This window comes from Aythya marila (genome assembly GCF_965140915.1).
Source record: "Aythya marila genome assembly, chromosome: 1".
Taxonomy (NCBI): domain Eukaryota; kingdom Metazoa; phylum Chordata; class Aves; order Anseriformes; family Anatidae; genus Aythya; species Aythya marila.
This window is the reverse complement of record NC_139042.1, coordinates 145,643,014-145,663,895: the sequence shown is the minus strand read 5'-3', so window position 1 is coordinate 145,663,895 and position 20,882 is coordinate 145,643,014. Positions and strand designations below refer to the sequence as shown.

The following is a 20,882-nucleotide window of genomic DNA, read 5'->3' as shown; positions in this document are numbered from 1 at the left end:
CTTATATGAAACTTACATGTGCCGACCTATTTAAGCACATAAATGCCAGCTGGTGTACATTAAGGTGGAAGCTTTATATCTTTAATTGAAATTCTGTTAAAAGCCATCATTTCCATGCCTAAAGGCACTTTCTCTCTGCAAAAGTGGAACTATAATGATATTTTTGAGTTTTCTAACAGTTGGTCTTTTACCCCCCAAGAATTATTAGGATTAGGTTAAGGGTTTTTTTTATTTAGCCTGTAAAACTTTCATTGGAACGGTTTAATCACCTCCTGAAAGAGTTCACTTATTGTTTCCATGTGTACGGATAGGACTCTAGACCAGTTGTATCCACAGTGTTTTGATTATGCACCCCATCAGTGGGAAAAAAAAAAAAAATTGAACAAACACCACTAATAGATTATAAGTTATATAAATGTACTACTTTTTTATTTATAAGTTATATACATGTACTACTGTGCTAATATATTATGCATGTAAGACCCAAAATAGAAATTAAAGGATGCGATAAGGATGAAATAAACAGTTTTTACACCTCAGTTATGGTGCAAAAAATCTCCTCCCCCCCTCCCCCATTAGATTATCTTGCACACCCCTACAGGCATGTGCGCCCCGCTTCAGAGACTGTTGATCTGTATCAATTGTGTGCTTTTTGTAGTTCACATTCTATTAGCTGGGAATGCAGTATAAGCAGGTGATCTAAAAGCCAGAAATAAATTATCTAAGAAGAGTCCTGCAATTTTTGACATGTTATAAACTGCATTTAGAACTACTAAATTTAAAACTACTTGTTGTAGGATTTGATCCTTGCGTGTGAAGTGGATTGATTTGTTTTGTTTTCCTTTCCTACTTCTATATGTCTTAGACTAGGGATGGGGAAGGCCAAATGAAGCTTAATAATATCCAGTGGGCTTTTCACAGTATGGTGGCTTTTCACAAACATGAGAAAAAAAAAAATGGATATTTGGCTTTGTTTATTACAGAACCTAGGAGTACATTTTTGTTCTTCGGTTTATTATTGTAAATGATAGTGTATCTTGGTTACGTTAATTCAGGCTGAAACATTTTAGTGCTATAGTTTGTGTTCGGATGCTGCTAATACATTTCCTTAGTGCTCGTATTCAAGTCCACATCATGTCTTTTTGGGATGTCTTTGGAGACTTCTTGCAAAGTACTTACCTATAAGCAAGCTTTAACAATCTCTAAAGGGATCCTAGAAAATTTGGTGTTTGAGTGATTAAGTTCATTATCCAACAGGATTTTTTGCTGCAACTGGCTTAGAAGAGCGCAGAAGGATCTGTCGTATATTCTTTCAAAAGAAAGATATCCTATAGTGTAAGCCAAGCAGCTGAATGTTTAGACACTTAAAGGGGAGCTTTGGACTGTCTTAATCTTAACACATGATGATTCTAAGGTACAAAACATCATTTTTGACTGTGAACTTTCTGAATGTGAAGCTTTGCTATGTGATGTCCCAAGAGTTAACATTTACGACCCTCTCCCTTATCCCCTTATTTACCCTGTCTTCCCATGTGGCAGACATTAGATGCTTTAGAGCCTGTTTTTGGTGGTATCTGCATGCACGTGCTGTTCAAATGCCAGTTGTTTTTAAACTGATGAAAAGTGGTGTGGTGCAAATAAAAATCAGTAGAGCTTAACTCCCTATTCAAGCAAAGTATGCAGATTCCTTATGTGCTTTTCAGACTGATGAGGCTATTTGTATGCTGTTAGTGTACTGTGATCTGGATGAGTGTGGGGTTCTTTTGTGTTTTTTTTTTTTGTTTTGTTTTTTTTAATTGGAACACAATTGTTAACATATCGCAGCCAATGATCTGTACTGAAAATTGGCAAAGTAAGGGACAAGTTGCATCACAGGACTTGCACGGCAGTGAAGTTGTCAAAGATAATTAGACTTTCAGTAGCCTTACTAGTATCTTACATATTGTACTTTGAGTATCCACAGCTAAAGTAAAGCTGTGGTGGACTCTGTTTAGAGGTACATTCTTGCTGTTTTGAAAATTATAAATAATAGTTAAAGCTATTTAAAGTTAGTTAAAACTCTTTTCTCACATTCAACATGCTTCCTAAGCCCTAGTCATGTGTCTCAGGTCAGTAATAATACCACCTACAGGGATTTTTCTTTCATACTGCTTTGAAGCTCTCATGCTACTGAATGTTCTTGCAAAGTCCTTATTTCTGAAACCAGAAAATGCAGAGTATTCTATTTAAGCATGTTAAGTTAAACACTGTTGTGCTGCTTTTACTTTCATTGGGATTTATTATGGAAAGAGTCAAATAGTCTATTGGCAAGGAGAGGAGAATTCTGAACACCAGGCCAGGTGTTCTTGTTGACTGGCCTGTAGTACGAAGCTGTGACAATACAGAACATGAAGCGCAGAATAAGATTTCCTTTTAATGGTCTATCCTTCCACTCTCAGAGCTGAGACAGGAGTAAGTGGACTGCAAAGGTCCTATAGAGAAGTATGAATTGGTGCTGCAGATGAAATTATTTTGTTTGTTTTTCTGTGGAGACACACAACTTGAGGTAAGATGCTAAATTTAGCTGTGACCTGAAATACTAAGCTCACTTGCATAAACAAACAAGAGATTACCATATGGCCTGTCTGTGTTTGGTGTTTAGTAACTTCTTATCATTGCTGAAGTGCATTAAATCAGTTTATCCTTAGTTGCACAACCTAAGATGAAGAAACAAAGCTAATTAGGCATTCACTGAATTAAATTTAATTTGTACCTTAAGGGATGCCTCAATCTACTGTTATGAGGGGCATTAGAATATAACTTCCTGTGTCCTGATTTGATTAACTGCCTTCAGACCTTTTTGTGTCATATTACAGATTTGGTGGATACTATTTATAAAAGAGTGAAGTTTTGTAATTGTGTTTTAGATTATGGATGGTCTGTGTTCACTTGCTAGTAGTTACGATGCTGACTTATTTCTGTACATGTAGCTTCTTAGCATGCAGCACCTCAGCATGTGTAAAACCAGGGAAAGTAACTTACAGTAGCCAGATAACTAAGATCCCAGTTAGGTGTAGGAGAAGCAAAACAAGCAAACATGGGCATTTTCCACATACTATAATGACTTTTTGTTGTCAAGTTGCCTACTGCGCTTGGGCACTCACTAGACCTGAAATTCAATGTGGAAGGAGAAACCGAGGCTGTCATGTAGTTTTAAATGTGTAGGTGAAGAGAAAAATAAAATCAAGTACCTTAATTTTGATTTTTATTAGGCAATAACTTAAATATTTGAAGTTGTTAGATTTTTTTCAAGCTTTTTTGTTGTGATAACTTTAAATTTTGCTTATGTGTTTGTTTACACTGAAGGGTGAAGATGTCAACCGGACACTTGAAGGTGGGAGGAAGCCTCTTCACTATGCAGCAGACTGTGGACAGCTTGAGATTCTGGAATTTCTGCTATTGAAAGGAGCTGATATTAATGTACGTACATCAATTTACAAACAGTTTAGGGTCTCTTTTTCTCCCACATACACGATAGGTATAAGTGCTTAAATGGTTACTGGAAGAATTGGATGGAACAGCAATTTGATTCATTTAAGAATGCCTGACAGGTGTTCTCCTAAAGGTCAGAAACTTAAAATTACATTTGTTAAATGTTCTAACACTTTGAAACACATTAGAAAAAGCTGTTATCTACAAAAATTAAATTTTATTTGATGATGATGATTAGAAAAATAGAACCAGCAATTATATCTGAAGGGTGACATGAAATGCATGTTAAATTTGTTGAAAGGGACTTCATAAGACATTGCAATGCATCCTTAGCTGGGGCAGGATCAACTGTCTAAATGCGTGTGCTTGTCTTTTTTATTTTATTGATTTGAGACATTTTTATTGCACAAACTGTCATTTTGCTGTAGCTTGACATGCATGGCTTTGTGTCATGAAAAGATTTGGCTGAGCAGTATTGGCACTTCAAAACAGTCCTCCATGAAGTTTCTGTATACTTCAACCATATACCCCAAATGCCATGCTTCAGAATACCTGCCTAAAATTAATGTATGAAACATCTTAGCTTCAGACCTTAACAAAACGGCTTGAATTTTCTCATCGGTGCCTAGAAAGATTAGTAGTTGCTCAGGATTTTTACTAATTCAGCACAAAATGGAGGAAAAAATAATAATTTTTCAGTTGCTACACTTCTTATTCTTTCCAGGATCATAGGTTAGAGAGAAGAAAGCACAGAGAATGTTTCCAGCCATAACAGGTTTCTAAAGCCAGACTGTCTGAAAAATGGGAGAATTGGGAATGCTGTTCTTAAACTGGGCAAAATTTTTCAGCTGAAACCTTGCAAATGTTATCATTGGCCTTAAAAAAAAAAAAAAAAAAAAAAAATACTAGATGAATTTTGGAATACCAAGTAGATTGATGGAAGAGCTATCATTCTGTTCCCTTGACCAATTTTTAAATACACTTCTTTTTAAATGGCAGAGCAAAAAAATCTGAAGGAATGCATTTCTGGAAAATACTCTTAAATCCTTAACTTCACTCTGGTTGACAAAAACAAAATGAAGTTAAGCGAAACCTTTTAATGCTGTCTGAAATTGTGTTTCAAATAACTGTGTCTCAATTTACAGGCTCCAGACAAACATAATATTACACCACTCTTATCAGCAGTCTATGAGGGCCATGTTTCCTGTGTGAAATTGCTTCTGTCAAAGGTGAGATACAAATGTTTAGAACAAGTTACCCATTAGTGAATTATGTTACTATGATTTTTAATAGGATTTGCTGCTCCAGCTAAGATCAAAACATCAAACAAATGCTGTTTATGTTACTAAAAGAGAAAGGGTATGGTTGTAATGAAAAGATAGTTGAATGAAAATGTTCTAGGACTGCAGTGTAGCAAAAGTAATGGCAACCACTAAAGGTATTTATTGTGAGCCCTGACTGAGAAGTTAACAGCAGATCAGGCTAGATTACAAGTGTTTGTTCAGCAGACAGAAGAGTGAGTGGGGTTTTGCTGGAGTAGCCGGTTAGGTGTCTCTATGTCCACTGTGAAGTTGGTCAGAGGTGTGGTTTCTCTCTGTTTCTCTGAGATGAATGAAAACCCATCAGGGTTAAGAAATATAGATTGAGGACAATAAAAGTAGGAAGGTGGCAAACTTTCTCTTCTATAGAGCTTGTAAATTTTGTCCAGAGCAGAATAAACTTACCTAATTTTGGTCTCCTTTTGATTTATATTGCAAAGGCGATCAATTTTACAAAGCAGTAGTTAATTCAAGCAGTGTTTTGTCTCTGTAAGTGCTCCTTTTTGTTATACCTCATTTCCTTTGAAGAGAGAAGATTAACAGTGAATTTGCAGTACATCAACCCACTTAAATTATTCAGACAAAGGAATATATATTTCCTGCTATGCATAACATTAGTTTCCAAGGTAAAATGGCTTTCCTTAACTGCCTTGGCACTGCATGGATTTTATCTCTACTTCACAGAAAGATAACTAACATCAGACTGAGTCAGAGAAGTGAAGAAATGCTGTGACTCTTAATTTAGGACTCAAACGGTATATTGGTCTTTTATATCTGTTGAAAGGACTGGTCCCTCATTTAGGACCAAATAAACTAAACATATGTACAGAAAAAAACTTTTTTGTAACTAGTGTAGAATTCTAACATTTCTCAACATTTGTCTTCGTGGCGTGTATGGGAATTTTAGTTTATTTTACTGGTGAAGTATATAATAATAGAAGAGAAAGACTTAGGCTCTTGTTTTCTGAGCTGCTATTCTTACACAGTTCAGAGCTGTGGTATATAATGCTTGCTTAAATACAGACTATTGTCCTTATGTCCTGTTGTCTGATTCAATGTAATTTCTGATACTGAAAACTGAAGTTCAGTTCTGGGAATTAACTTTGTTCAGAAGCACACTTGTAAATTTTCATACAGTTTTGATATTTTTTTCTATGTTGTTGGACATACTGCTAGCTTAGAAAGCTTATTTTTATATTTTGTAGTGAGGACTTCCTTTGAGATATTCTCAAATATAAAAATCTGTTGTTACTTGCAACAGATTGCCCCATGTGGTCCATAACTAGAAAGATTTTAATGTCTTGGAAGTGCATATACTATGTAAATCCTTCATTCTTCAAGCCAGAACGAGTCCAATTCAAAGACAGTAACTTTTTCTCTGCCTTAAATGCCAGTGACCAAGACAAATGTTTAATTTTCTGCATATTGCTTTAATACTATCTCCATCTTACAGCCTAGGGTGACTTACAGATGTTTGGTACCATGCCTGTATGAGCAATAAACTGCTAACATAAAGTAACATCTCGTGATTCAGTTAAACACGCTTGGTACAGTACTAAAAGGTTCTGATTCAGGGAGAGTGTATTATGAGAGCGCTTCTAGAGGTGCAGTTTTTCAATATATAAAACTTAAATTCTTTGTATGGTATTGGCAGATACAGTACGTTATTGTGACCATTGTTTTTTAACCGTTAATTAATAGCTAATATTCCCATGACTGTTTTTACTTGTTGATTAATCTACTGTGACAGTAATTCCTAGAGTTAAGATGAACTTGCCAAGTTTTTAGAGAGCTAAGAGGTTTCATTTTAAAGGATATCTTAGTGTCAGTGAGTTTACCTCATGATTTCTACGTTGTTTTTGTTTACTGTATGGTTTAATACAAAATTGGATTTGCAGCAGTGTTCATATGGCTCTCTATGATTGTATCTTGTGATGAAATTGGAAATACAGGCCTTGAGGGTAGGGCTAATCCTAAATTTTGAGATTTTTAGAAATGTTATTTCTATATCTACTCATATGATTGACATATATGCATTACAAAAGATCTCCTCTATCATACAGTGTATTTCTTGCCATTTCTGTTTTGAAGTGCTTTGCATTCTAAAGTTGCTCTGAACTTGTTTCCTGTGAATGCCTCAAAATTTGAGTTCACGCATGAATTTTCTGGCATCTAATAACAATTATGCATGGATTGCAGTTAGTGATGACATTAAAGTCCTTCCTGAATCAGCCTTTTTTTTTTTTCCACACAGTTTTTGAGAATATATTGATCTCTATCCTTGCTGTAAATTGATTGGAATTGGTGAAGTCCAATGGTCATAAATACGAGGTAATCATAGAAAGATATGCAGAACGTGAACTTAGTCTAGGACGAGAAATTAGAAAAATGCTATTGAAACTAGATAGCTTCGGAAAGCTTATATTAGTTTTCAGATTTCTTCATGGAGGCCTAGATCTGCTAGTTTCCGTTGATATGGACTGGCTGATGAAGTATTTATATTTTTGATCTTTTATCACCATCTCTCAAATTGGCATGGTTTGAGTGGCCTCTTGATTTTAAGCTGAAGTAGCCTGGGTTGCTTCAAGGTTGCTTCAAACATATACTGCTTGTTGTTGAATCTTGTGATCATGCAGTTCTACAAGGAATTTATTCAGGCTGCTAAGCTCTTAATAGAAACCGTTTACACTAATAAGAACTTAATCTAAGAAGTAATGGGGGACCTACACTGACTCTGAATTTGTTAGCTCAGTTTCCACAAAAGTTTTTAATGTATGTGTCACTTACCAGTAACACAACTTCCTGTAGACAGTGCTAATAGTTGAAGTCACTGCATTAACTGTTGTCCTTTAAAGAAGAAGCAGTTTTGTGGAATTGCAAGTCATTTTCAAAAAGGCTTTCCTGTGATAAAGCCCTGTTTGTTACTATTTTTATTCCTTAGCAAGGGCTGTTTTGGTGTTCTTAGTTAATACTTATTGCACATATGTAAGCTGAATGTGTGAGACATTCTAAAATGCAAATGATTTCTTTGATTAGTGAAATCTGGTTGTTTACCCAGGAATCATTAGCAGCCCATATTCAGTTAGACTGCTGGCTCCACACAGCTCAGAATTTGAAACATATTGGAATATAGTATGACAAGGGAAAACATTGAGTTGCATAAGCAGTCTGCACTATCACCAACAGTAGAATTGTTTCAGTAGATCAGTAGAATTATTTTACATGGTAGCATTTAGAAATGGATGAAGAATCCAGCCAGATCTTACAAAACACAGCCTAATTGGTAGCCTTGTCAGGATCAATATGGGTCTGTGGAGATGGGGAGAGATGAAAAAAAAGAACTGACTAAGCAGGTATTGTTACGGAATGTATTGTAGCATACAGCTAAAATTAAGTCGCATTTTGTACAACCAGATAACTAAGTCGTATTTAGATGTTCAATTTTTGATGTCCTGTAGTAGTTTCAGTCACATAAGACTGAAGGAATGTTTGTATGTTTCTTTTCATGGCATAATATCTCTTCTAAAGGGTAAGAGGGAATAATGAGCATGCTGTCTACCAGCATTCACCATTGAAGGTGAAGCTGCAGTCCTGTGTTACAGCTCAGCCAATGTAAATATTAGTTGCCAGCAGAACAGGTGATCCTGTTTAGTCATTTAATATTATTACTTGTGTATTCTAACTGCTTCCTTACAGTAGCCCTGGCATTGACACTCTTCATTTTTCCGTACTGCAAGTTAATTTCCTGTAGTTAGTTTTCTGCAAATTGAGGTTTCCAAATTTGTTGTTTTAAATTTAGTTCCTTGCATTAGTTTATGGGATTAGGGAAACACTGATGCCAAATCAAGATGGAATGGAAATACCTTCTGTTTCAATTCTGTTGAATTTTCAGTGGTCTTGTGATGGTGACATACCTGTTCCAGAGGGTGGCCTTCTGGGTTTTGTTGCAGTCATTGCAAATGTGCAACAGAACCCATTTTTTTGTCTTACTGCTCACCTTGTATCTGCGTTGCCTTGTAAATGGCAGATGTTTGCTTGTTGCCTTGTACTAACTGCTTACTTAGTTGTCTATGTGTTTTTCTAGGGGATGGATGAATTTCAGCTGAAACTTGAGAATAGGAGACATGGAACAGATTGAGAGGAATGAAGCTATAGTCTGTCTAGCTGGCTCATTAGTATATTTTATACCCATGCTTGCCTCATCCTATCACTTAGAGTGGCTCGAGTTCTGTCTATTGCCCCTATTCATATTTATTCTTCAGGAACTATGTGGAAAATTTTATTGGTTTTGTAACGTGTATAAAACACAGCTCTTGTTGTTTTTCCATGTCTGAAGAGTGATGCATGTGTTCTAAGAAAAAAAAGTTACTTAAGGCTAATGGTTACTTATCCCTTGCATGTTTTTTGACACACCTGTATTTTTTTTTGTTTTTGTATTAATCTGTTTCTTGACTGTGCAGTATAAGATTTATGTTTGGCTAGCAGCTTATGTGGGGAGGACTCTGGAAGTACCTGATCACAGGAAATCATGCTGTTCGGATATATGGTCTCATTGCCTGGGTATTGAACTTGCATTGAAATACTTACATCTTTTAACAGTAAGAAAGCTTTTGATTGCTTCATTTTAGCAAAGAAAATAAAAAAATATTGAAAATCTTTATGAAAAAGTAGGGTAGGCAGAAATAATCCAAATATACAATAATTCGGGTTAATAACAAGTTTTTGGCCTTTGTATAGGAAGTAACAGTTGTAATATTGTGTGGGGTGAGACTTCAAGGAAGTAAAAAGTGAAATGGATACTTGAAAAAGAAGCTGTAGCTGCATGCTCAATGCGAGGGGATTTCACTGATAGGAAAAAGTCTAGAATATTCCTGCTAAAAACACAGTATGCCATGCTGCTACCTCTCTTCTAGTACTGTTTCAGGAAACTCGAACTGATTGCTTCTGGATAAATTTATAATTCCTAGTTTTTTTTTTTCCTGCCTCTTCCTTCCTATTACAAATGCATTAAGTTGTTTTGTCAGCCACAACTTCAAGTTATGAAATAGCTAACATTTTCATAACTACCTTGAGGTCCTGCCTGCAGCACTCTGTTATAAACTAGAACTGGAATACTATGAAAACTGCAGCGTAGAGCTCCTTCCTTAATCTTGTGTGTTATAATTCTTTGCCAGTTACTGTTATGGGTAAAACAGACTCAGCATAAGGGAGCGTAATGTAATCTATTGCTTACTGATAACATACTAGAGCAGTGAGAAACTAAAAGCACCTTCACTCTCAATCCACCCTTTTCTACCTCTTCCATTAGAGCAGGGGTTTGAGGGTTGCAGTCAGTCCATAAAATTTAATCTCTGCCCCTACTCCAGTGTCGGGTCCCTCCCATTGGATGCTGTCCTTCCTGAACTGAATGTCCTGCATGGACTTCTCACAGATTGAAACTCTTCAAGAATTGTTTCAGTATGGGTCCATACCAAATGGTCAATACTTCAGAAGCAAACTGCTCCAGCACAGGTCCCCCACAGGTGGGTGGCAGCTCCCCCCAGACCCCCTGCTCCTGTGTGGGCTCCTCTCCACAGTCTGCAGCTCTGGCCCGGGGCATGCTCCTGCGGGGGCTCTCCATGGGCTGCAGCCTCCTCCAGGCCACATCCACCTGCTCCACCGGGGGTTCCTCTGTGGGCTGCAGTGTGGAGATCTGCTCCATGTGGGGACCCATGGGTGCAGGGGGACAGCCTGCTCCACAGGCCACAGGGGAACTGCTGCTCTGTGCCCAGAGCACCTCCTGCTGCACACACCTTGGGTTCTGCGGGGCTGATTCTCAGGCTGCTTCTCATTCCTCAGTCTCTCAGCTGCTGTTGCACAGCAGGTTTTTTTCTCTTTCTTAAATCTGCCTCTCCCAGAGTTACAACCGATGCCACTCATGGCTAAGCTATGGCCAGCAGCAGGTCCCTTTTGAAGCTGGCTGGACCTAGCACTTAACCTGACATGAGGCAGCTGGGCCGCACTCTCACAGTCCACCTCTGCAGCCTCCCTGCTACCAAAGCCTTGCCATGTAACCCTTGTATATGCAGACACTTCAGAAGTTGTAGGATGATTGAAGGATAAAAGTATTCAAATTCCTGTCTTTGGAAGGGTATTAAGGGCTGCCTAAACCCAGAAATATAACTCCAAATTTCTTCTTAGAATCCCTTGAAGAATTTGAAGAGTGGTGATCTGTCAAAGGGAGGTAACCCCCTAACATTTGATTTGACTTTGAAAAGAATAATCATCAAAAACAGTGAAGTGTACTATAAGGAGAAATTGTGCAATGGAATTTCCTGGTAGATTTTATAGGAAGTATTTGAAATGTGATTTAATATTAATTAGTGGCTACAAATGACTACTCTAGCAGGTTGTCACAGTAATTTTTTCAGCTTCAGAAAGCCACAACTCTATAAACTGCTTTTACCCTTTGGTAAATCCTTTGTTCAGTACTGAAGTTGGTTACAAGGATTGATTTTTTTTTTTTTTTTTTTTTTTCAAGCTTTGTTCTGATGTGGTGGTTTAATATGCTGAACCACCACCATTTTATTTTTATAGTGTTTTCTTCTACTCGTGAAAAAGAGAAAACATTTTTAGGTTGTTCTTTTATGATGAATCTACTTTGAACTGTAGCTTCACACATTACCGTAATTGATGTTGATATTCAAATTCAGACATTTTTTCCTATATGAGAAATCAGATATAGCCAACGTATGGTTATTTTGTATAAACAACATGACTTGCATTGTTTAAAACAAAAAAGTTACCTGACTTTGCTCTCACAATTGCAGTGCAGGTATAGTATATACATGCATATGTATGGTACTGGTAAATACCTAACATGGCTTAAGGGTAGACGTATTATACTAATCTAAAGGCACTTCCTCGAAAGTGTCTGTGTTTACATACAGTATTCTGAAGTTATTGTTTCAGTGAGGACTTCCTGATACCTTGTTCAGATGCTTTGATTTTGGAATCTTGAGCACTCAGTTTAAATTATACTATAAGAAACTTAAATACAGTTTGAAAGCTTCAAAACTGAAGATAGTGTTTGAGTGTGTTCAAGCTCTGCTGTTGTGCTAATTGCAGTGATCAGCCATAATCAATTACTGTGATGATTTAGATGGATTGGATTCGTTAATTGTTTTTTACCAGAGCACAGTTGTGGCCTTCTTTGATGGTTTAAGCTTGTCCAATATCAGCTAAACCAAAACATTGATAATATGGTAATTTAAACTTAAAGATAAATGTTTTTGTTAGCATGTATACAATATTCAAATAGTGTCATCCTTCCAGACATTTAAGGATTAAAGCTCTAATGCTAGTCTGAAATCATCATTTCATCATAGAACTGTAAAATGTACTTAAGTACATGTGCATGGAGGGGATGTTTTGTACTTGAAACTTTTCTGTACATTAGAAAGGACTTTTATCTTCCATTTGGGAACAAGAGTTTAATGTTTGTTCTCTAAATTGCTGCTACATGTATGCTTGATAAGCCTACAAAAAGCTTAATTAACCTACTGTTACTGGTAGCTAATAGTACATGTACAGTGTCATTAATTCTCAAGTTTGAAAGACTCCAAGCACTGAAATATACAACTCATAAAGCAGGGTTTTGTTGCCCTCAGTAAGGGATGGTTGAATTTACTAAAGTAAATGAGTTAATCTTTAAGAGTTAATTTCTAAGTTAATTTTTAAATTTGTCAGCGGTAGCTTAAACCTTCTAGGTCAGAACTGAGGCACACTTTCCTAATAATCACTTATTTTGGTTACAGTATTTTGACCTCTGATATATCCCTAAAACATGCTTTTTGATGAATCCATTTATCAGATTCCCACAAAACTGCTCTTTTGTATAATCAATCACTTCTGAACTATTAAGCCTCAGTTATACAGTATGTATGTAGCCCAAAACCAGTTTGGGGAATTCTTGGTATATCTTTGAAGTTTATGAAAAACGATGGAATATCATTCTATAGACCTGCTGAAGAACAGACCTGTAGAGGTTTGTAGAGTGATACCAGAAACTGATCTGAGTTTGCCCAGAAACTGATCTGAGGCTCCCCAGGGAAGTGGTCACTGCACCGAGCCTGTCTGAATTTAAGAAGAGATTGGACTGTGAACTTAGGCACATGGTCTGAACTTTTGGGTAGACCTGTGCGGTGTCAAGAGTTGGACTTGATGATCCTTAAGGGTCCCTTCCAACTCAGGATATTCTATGATTCTATGAAAATATACTACAGTAAATGAGAGCAAAGCAACATGAAAGTAATTAGCTTTAGTCTAAAGAGCAATTTGTTTTTAATTCTAAGGTAGTGCTTGATGCTACCTTAACAGTAGCTTTTTTATTTTTTTATTAATTTTAACATATTTCTTTCACGACTTTTAAAAATATTCCTGGTCATTTTAAACAGTGGAGTGGTTTGCAGCATATAGTGACTTTGAAGCAGAGCTGTTATATATTGTGTTCAGTTCTATCACTTCTGCCTTTTCAGTATTATTAATGTTAAATAAGATTAAGGATATTCTACTCTTAGCAAAGTGAATTATCAGTAGTTTTTGATGAAATTGGAAATGAATTGTCTTAAGTACCAAGAATTTAGTTTATGAGGTAAAGATGCAAGCATTCTACAAACAAAAGAGCAGATAAAATGTGCACTAATAGCTAACATAAGTCATTGTGCTTCAGTTTGCTTTTAGTTTTTGCCAAGATAGCAGAGGTATTTATTTAAAAAGCAGAAATTTATTAGAATTGTTTCATGTTTTTCTTCAATATGAGTTTTATATTTGAGTTTTAAATGTGAGAAGACTTCTTCTACATTACAAAAGATAAAAGTTTCGTGTTACAATAGATGTTATTTGATCAGTTTTGACTACTTCTAATAGAGGTTTCCATTTGTGGCACAGTTCTTCTTTTAGAATACCTCTACCGTTTTTGTAAAATACCTAATACAACTTACTTTGCTTACTACTAAAAATGTGTCACCTAATTCAATAGCATACTTTTAATTTAGCACCTTTTTTCTCTGACACTGGCAGGATCAATGCCATTTGAGAAAAGTTGTGGACTTTACCACATTTGCTCATTTATTCCTTTCGTATTGGGGATTTTAGAGGCTTGCAAGTCTATTTAGAGGTTCAAAAGTCTTCTGAAGTCACTTCCAAAAACATTCTCCAAGAATTTACTTGCATCCTTTTTGAACCAGCTGATGTCTGTCTCTAACTTCAACGGGAAACTGATTCTGAAAGTCCACTGCTTGCTGTGTAAACCAGTTTTCTATTAGCTAGGTTCATCAAGCATTACCCGTTCAAGTTTCACAGGGTTTAAAGAGCTCTGCATTGACTACCTGTCACCTTCAAGATTCTTCTGAACTGCAACTGTACTATAGTAACTATTTTGCTCCCTTCAGAGCGTTTTTAACACTTCTGCTTTGGATAGTGTCTTAACAACAAACAAGAATGTTTGCTCTGTTTCACGGTGCCAAAGAGAGTGTGTGTCTGTGTGTGTATATTTTAATGTGTATAAGTAAGGAAACATAAGCAAGAGAACATAAAACAGAAGATGTTAATACCTTTTTACTTTGGGGAAGTAGAGAATGCTGTGGAATCACTTTCTTGTATGAATTTTTCATTAAATTTGCTTCCTGGCACTGTTGTACTTCTGAAAATTGAAGTCCTCTTGACCTGAACTTTATTATTTTCTTCTTATTATTGAATGCAGGCAGGAATCTTTCTGTGTAGTGAAGAGCTGTTCTCCTAATTTATGAACAATGACTCTAGTGTGTTTATGAACACTGTTCTCCTAATTTATGAACACTGACTTTATTAAACTTTATTAAACCTAAACTTTATTAAACCACATCATTCTTAGGTGGTCGTGACCTTCTTTATCCTACATTCAGTAAAGCTGCTTTAGAAATTCAAGTCTACCATGTCTAGCTGTTCTGAAGTACAAACATACCTGTGGGAGAAAAGCAGTCCTAAGTCTATACTAAAGTTCTGTTAAAAGTTACTTCAGTTAAGTTGTCTTTTATGCTATAAATGCTGTACACTGGTGGAGAGTTGGTATTTTTAGTGGAAAATCTTTAACAAACATTGGGTTTCAATGATTTCAGCCAAAGGGTGTATTTGTGTTGACCATATGGTCTGTCCCCAGGAAATGACTAAGTCAGCTCACGTTCAGACCCAAAAGAACAGTGATACTGCAGCATATAGAGTGTACCATTCTGTCCAAGGATGTTGCATAGCAAGAGGAGAAAAAGGTAAATGTTATCACTCTTGTCACTGCAGTGATTTATTGCTTACATACAAAACATATGCCTGCATTCTGCAGTCTGAAAAGTGTGGAGAACATGAGCAGCCTGGAAAGAGTTACTGCAATTATTAGTAACCTCCATGGAATTCTATGCTGGAGTTCAAGACAATTGTATTTTCACGGGCTCTTTCTCTGATAGCAGAAACCTGTCTCCCTGCCCAACAGCTGACTGCTACCAGTCTGTTCAGTTGATGCCTTGTGTTAAGGGTCTGTAGGGGCTGCAAAGGAGGTAAATGGCTGTAAGCAGGGTAGGTTTGGCCAGTGGACTACAGGATGAGCACTAGTGTGTTTTAAAAGTACTGCAAAGACATCTCCTTAGAATGGCAGGTAGAATATTTCCATCTTTGGCAGCAAGTTACAGTAAGGTGAGATCCAAAGTACGAGGAACAATTACAGTGGGAAGTGTAGTGGCAAGAGTTGTCTTGGGAACAAACAAGGTATTACATGTAGAAGTTCATCTGTTTTTTGTGTGTGTAACCTTTTTTCAATAAAGAAGCCCTTGAAATTCTAGATCCAATATGTTCTTAGAAAATTGTGTGTCCTTTACAATTAATCTATGCGCTTTCTTCCCTTTAATGTACTGGAAAAGGAATTTGTATTTTATAGACAGGTTATACATGAAACTAAAGGCAGAACTCTTCAGTCCATGTTCTTGCCAAAGCATGTCTGTACCCACAGTGTTCTTCCTGTCATTTGATTGAGCTAATACAGGCATTGAGAATTGAACATTTTCATGAGGAGTTACTTTGGAATCTAACTTACTTTCAGGAAACATCTTGGTTTTGATTTCTGTAGTTCTATGTTCTCTAACTTTTATCCTTTTATTTAATTTATTTAACTACCCTATTTATGATCTCCTCTGGGTTTTTATTTTTACATATATATGACCAGTGCTCAAAACAAACATGACTAATCACTCTTTGCTTTTGTGTTTTTGTTTTTTTTTTTTCTTCTATATTTCTGGCAGTGGGGCTGCTTCTGTGGTTACCATTCTCCTACTGCCCATTTGGTACCCTACTGCCCATTTGATATATTTGTTATCATCTGTGAAGTAATGCCATATCTGTAAATAAAATGCCTCCCTGTTCTGTTTTGTTATTTTTCAGGTAGGCTTAGCTTATTCAGAAACTTATTCAGAAAGGTTGTTCAATTTTTCATTTAGAATGACTTCACTTTTTTTTCCATGTAGTAATAAGGTTTTTTTTCCTTCCAAAATGGAAGAGAAGCAGAATGCTAGATGGGTGTAATCTGTTACGATATAGAAAAAGAAAACACTTCATGTAAGCTCTGAAAGATCTTATTAACTAATTTAGAATGTGGAAAAAGATGCTGCACCATAGATTTCATAGAAATGTATGAGACTGAATTTTTACATTCATATGAATAGTTACCGAATACAAATCCTTATAGTTCTGTTCTACGTTAATTGATAAATTGTTGATCTTGAAATTTGCTCTGTGACAGGTTACTTGGCTTTTTTTTTCTAGCTATAAAGTTTGAAGTTTAGCTGCATGCTGAATAGTTCGATAAATAAATGTGGCCTGTTCATTTCCTAAATGAGAACATGCACTGGACTGAAAAGGTGTAATTTAATCAGTGTAATTATCCAAGTTAAGTGTTGTGATGTTCTTGATACTTCCACAGCCTAACTTCATGAATTGACAGTCCTTCTCAATGTCTTTACAGGGTGCTGATAAGACTGTGAAAGGCCCAGATGGACTAACTGCCTTTGAAGCCACTGACAACCAGGCAATCAAAACTCTTCTTCAGTGACGGATGGACTGATATCTTAAATGTCTCTCCTGTGGCCTCACACTGCTGCCTGTCTGTCACTCTTTGCATCTTCCAGCTTCTTCAGCTAAATACTTTGGGGGGAGGGAAATTCTTTATGAATCAGACTAGTTAGGGGCCTGTATCGAAGATAACCTGTTTGGAGAGGGTTGAAAACAATTATGGGCAGTGTCCCTCTAGGACTTCTTTTCAGTGCACAATCTCTTCCCATTTCTAGTGAAAACAGAAGAAGAGAGACCATGATCTTGAATTTTTGGCTTGTAAACCTTCTAGGTTAGTACTAAGATTTTTGTTGCAAGATTCCTTTAGATGGAAAGTACTGTGCTATGTACCTGAAACTAATTGTGAAGGGGACAATAGTCCCATGCTCTTAGTGTCTGCTATAATCTGAAGTGTAGTAATATAGGTGGCTGGGTTGCTTTTCTCTCATTTCTCTGTGGGTAGCTTTATTCTTCCTCTGCCTAAAGCTTACGTTGCAGTTTTGAGGACTTTTAATACTACTTATTGGAGCTGGTCTTTTTATTGACTAATTGGATGTCACACTAATATTTTTTTTTCTGACTCTTGAGTAAACCAGAAAAGATGAGTTAAGGCATGGTGTTACACTCCAGAATATCTGCCAACATAGTTTTGGGTGCTTGAATATTTTTTTCCTTTGCATGTTAATCCAAGACAGGTTTAAAACAACTGTTCTTGAGAAAGTTAAAAACATCATTGCACTTATTTCTAAAAATGATTGTAAGATAGAATTTATTCTTTATTCACCATGTCAGCATAAAATGAATCCACATGTGAAAGCTCCAGGCTGTTTTGTATGCAAAGATAATCAAGTCGTGCAAAATGAACAGTAATTATTTAGACATAAATGTCAGGTGAATATAGTTGCTAAACTTCTCTGGTAATTTAAATACTTGGGAGTTCTCTAAGTTGAGATGTTAAGAACAGAAAGACTTACAAGTTGAAAGCTTCACTTGCTCTTATTGCTGGAGAAGACAAAGTAATTGTGGGTATCCTTGATTTGGTGCTTCATTATTGGCTGAACAAATCTCTTAAATTTCATTACTAAAGCATGGGGCTTGTTCTGAAAGTTCCCACTACAACCAAACCACATTAACAATTGAATTCTAGATATGACTTTTTGTACCAGTAAATATGGCAGTGCTATTGAGAGCCTTGACAACTCATGAGAAGGTACTTAAGAAATTGTTAGAGATTCCTGTCACATCCTTTAGTCCTCAGGAATGCCTGAGCTTCTGGCTTTCATCTTGAGAATTTTCATTATAATGCTGATTCACCCAAGACTAAACAACAGGTTTTATTGAACAGAATTGAGTACCGCAAACTATAAATATTTTCTTTTTTTAACAGATTTCACACTTTCTGATAACGTATACGGAATATAGAAAACAATGTATATAGTATCTCATGCTGAATTCATTAAAGTAGCTGATACTACTTGATATCACTGTTGAAATTGAGAGGATATGTAGAAATAGGTTGGTGACTACAACTCATAAATATTTAATGGAGACTTAGTTTTACTTGAATCATGTTGCATATTATTATTGAATGTTTCAGCTATAAAAAGCCTTGCATTTAGATTGTAAAATGAGAACAGACTGATTTACACATACATGTACATCTATATCCCATAAAGAATGCAATGGAGCAAACAATCAACTCTGGCCATCAACAGTACAGTGCAATTACTTCTTGCTTCTTGGATATGGGTGTCGAGGAAGAGCAGAAAGATTGGAAATCAGTGATAAATCAATTGGTGAGCTGCTGATAAAAGATGAAGCATGTTTGGTGAACAGTGTGTTTAATGACTATTTAAAGAGAACTCTTTAATCTTATCTCTGATCAGTGCTGAATTGTCATGTCATTGTAATAGTGTTTGAACACAGACTGTAGGTTTAACTCTATTCAGCTATAAAAGTAACCATTTTTGGCATAAATTTGCCTCCATATTATGCTAGTCAATTCTTAGCTATTAAATTACTAGTCTAGAAAACTGCAATCTGTTTTTATGTGGAAAATTTGATTATTCAAGTTTGTATTGATTAGTGTCAAGTTGTCTGGCCATAGTGTTTGTTTTTGTTTATTTTTTTCTCCCTGTATTCTTTACTGCACTTCCCTTAAACTAGCTTCAGTGAGCATTATAATAGTAAAGAAACATCATCTTTGTACTAACCCTTGCGGTGATTCACTGAGGTAATTTTGCCTCCCTTTTTCTACAGTTATGTGAACACCATATTTTTTTTCTTACTTCACTTGACGGAAAAAATGCAAACAAACTTCAGTGAGACAAGTATTAATTTGGCTGTAATATACACCCAAGCTGCCTTTCCAGTTTGTTAAAAGATGGCATTTAATGTTTGATTTGTAAAGAAGAAATACTTTTTTTTTTTTTTTTTTGCTTTTTGCACTACATGAGAGGTGATTGATCATTTTGTCCAGGATTAAAAAAAAAAAAAAAACAAACAACTAAATTCTTTTGTAATTCTCTAGAAACTGGGCTTGTTCATTCATTCCCTTGTTGATAACTATATTGTGGGGAAAAAGTAATGGGTGGGTGCCTGTATCTTTGAGTAGGTCCTAACTAGATGAAAATACCAAAATGTAAATTATTTTACATTCTTTAAAGAACATTTAAATACTTTGTCAGACTGGAATCACATACACTTGGAAATCCACTCTGTTCGTAAACCTTTTCCTTTGAAACTTGTGCTGAATAACTTATAACCTAAAGTGTATTTTGAATTTTGTACCCTCTTTTGTTATGGGGGAGCAAATTGGAAAAGTAATGTAATAGTTAAATGGAACTTATCCTTGAATATAACATTGAATTATTAGTAGAAGAGGCTGGCAAGAGTGGAGTGTCCTAGGTCAAGCAATTGCAGTGTTGCATGCAAAATTTCAAAATGAACTTGTCTTAATTATATTTTGTAAATGGATAAACAATCATCTTTCTACGCAGTGATGGAAGAATAGTGCTCTGTGCATTTTGATATTTGACTTCCTCTTTTCACCATCGTTAACTGTTTTGACACAGTTGGGTTCATTATCATGGTTCATAGACATCAGAATGCTAAATGATACTGTATTTTTAAGTTTGTGTTGCAAGAATGAATGGAATAAACTTGAATTGTGCGATATGAGAATCTGGAGTCTTACTTCTTCTTTTGCTTCTGTTTTATTAATCTGGCTACAACTTTGTATTTGCTTAGAAGGCATTTAAGCTTCATCTCCCTTTTACAGTGATTAAAATACTCAGGTACTTAAGATTTAAATGTGGGATAGAAACTCCCTTGAGAACTAAGTATATAAAGCTTTTGATTAATTCTGTGGTCTTGTAGTCTGCATTTCCCAGTTAAATGGTAATGCATAATATTAAAGATCTGTTATTCATCTTAAATTTTAAGAGACATTCTGTAGTGGAGGGATGTCCCTCTTATTAGCTGTTTGGGAGACTATGAATTACTTTAGTCTTTATCACAGAAAGTAAACCAGTTGTTTACAGAGAACACAGATGATATGTAAATAAAATTATATTCAAATGTATATTTGTTATGTTTCCTGACTCATCAGGGCTACGTGCAGTAGTGATTTATATCCAGTTGTTTGATATGGTTTATTTCTAAAATACAAACTTTTGAGTAATAAAAAAAAAAGTATTGAAGTGGGAAAATTGTATGAATATGAAAAAAGTGAGTATTTCTAAAGAAACATAGTTTCTGTGCAAAATTTCGGAAACAGGGACTTAATGCTGTATGCACAACATTTCAGTCAATATTGGAAAACAGAAGAGGGGGTTGTGTTCATCATAAATAGTTTTCCAAAGCAGTTCAAATAAGTGATAGCAGGTGGCAACTGATTTGTGCTTGGGTTCCTGTGTCCATCCTGGTTTTTTGTTTGTTTTTGATGGATAGGTAGCTTTTCTGCAGGACAAAGTACAAGCTAAG

At 35.8% G+C, this 20,882-nt stretch overlaps 1 protein-coding gene across 1 annotated transcript in view; it reads left to right on the top strand.

The window, feature by feature from the left end:
- The window catches only part of MTPN (myotrophin), a 42,236-nt gene extending 22,155 nt beyond the window's left edge, over positions 1-20,081 (top strand). Inside the window, exons 2-4 of the mRNA XM_082775268.1 lie at positions 3,346-3,459; positions 4,617-4,700; positions 16,813-20,081. Of these exons, the coding sequence (XP_082631394.1) occupies positions 3,346-3,459; positions 4,617-4,700; positions 16,813-16,899 (285 nt within the window). The 3' untranslated portion in view covers positions 16,900-20,081. The remainder of the gene's footprint in view (positions 1-3,345; positions 3,460-4,616; positions 4,701-16,812) is intronic.
- The last annotated feature ends 801 nt before the right edge of the window (positions 20,082-20,882 follow it).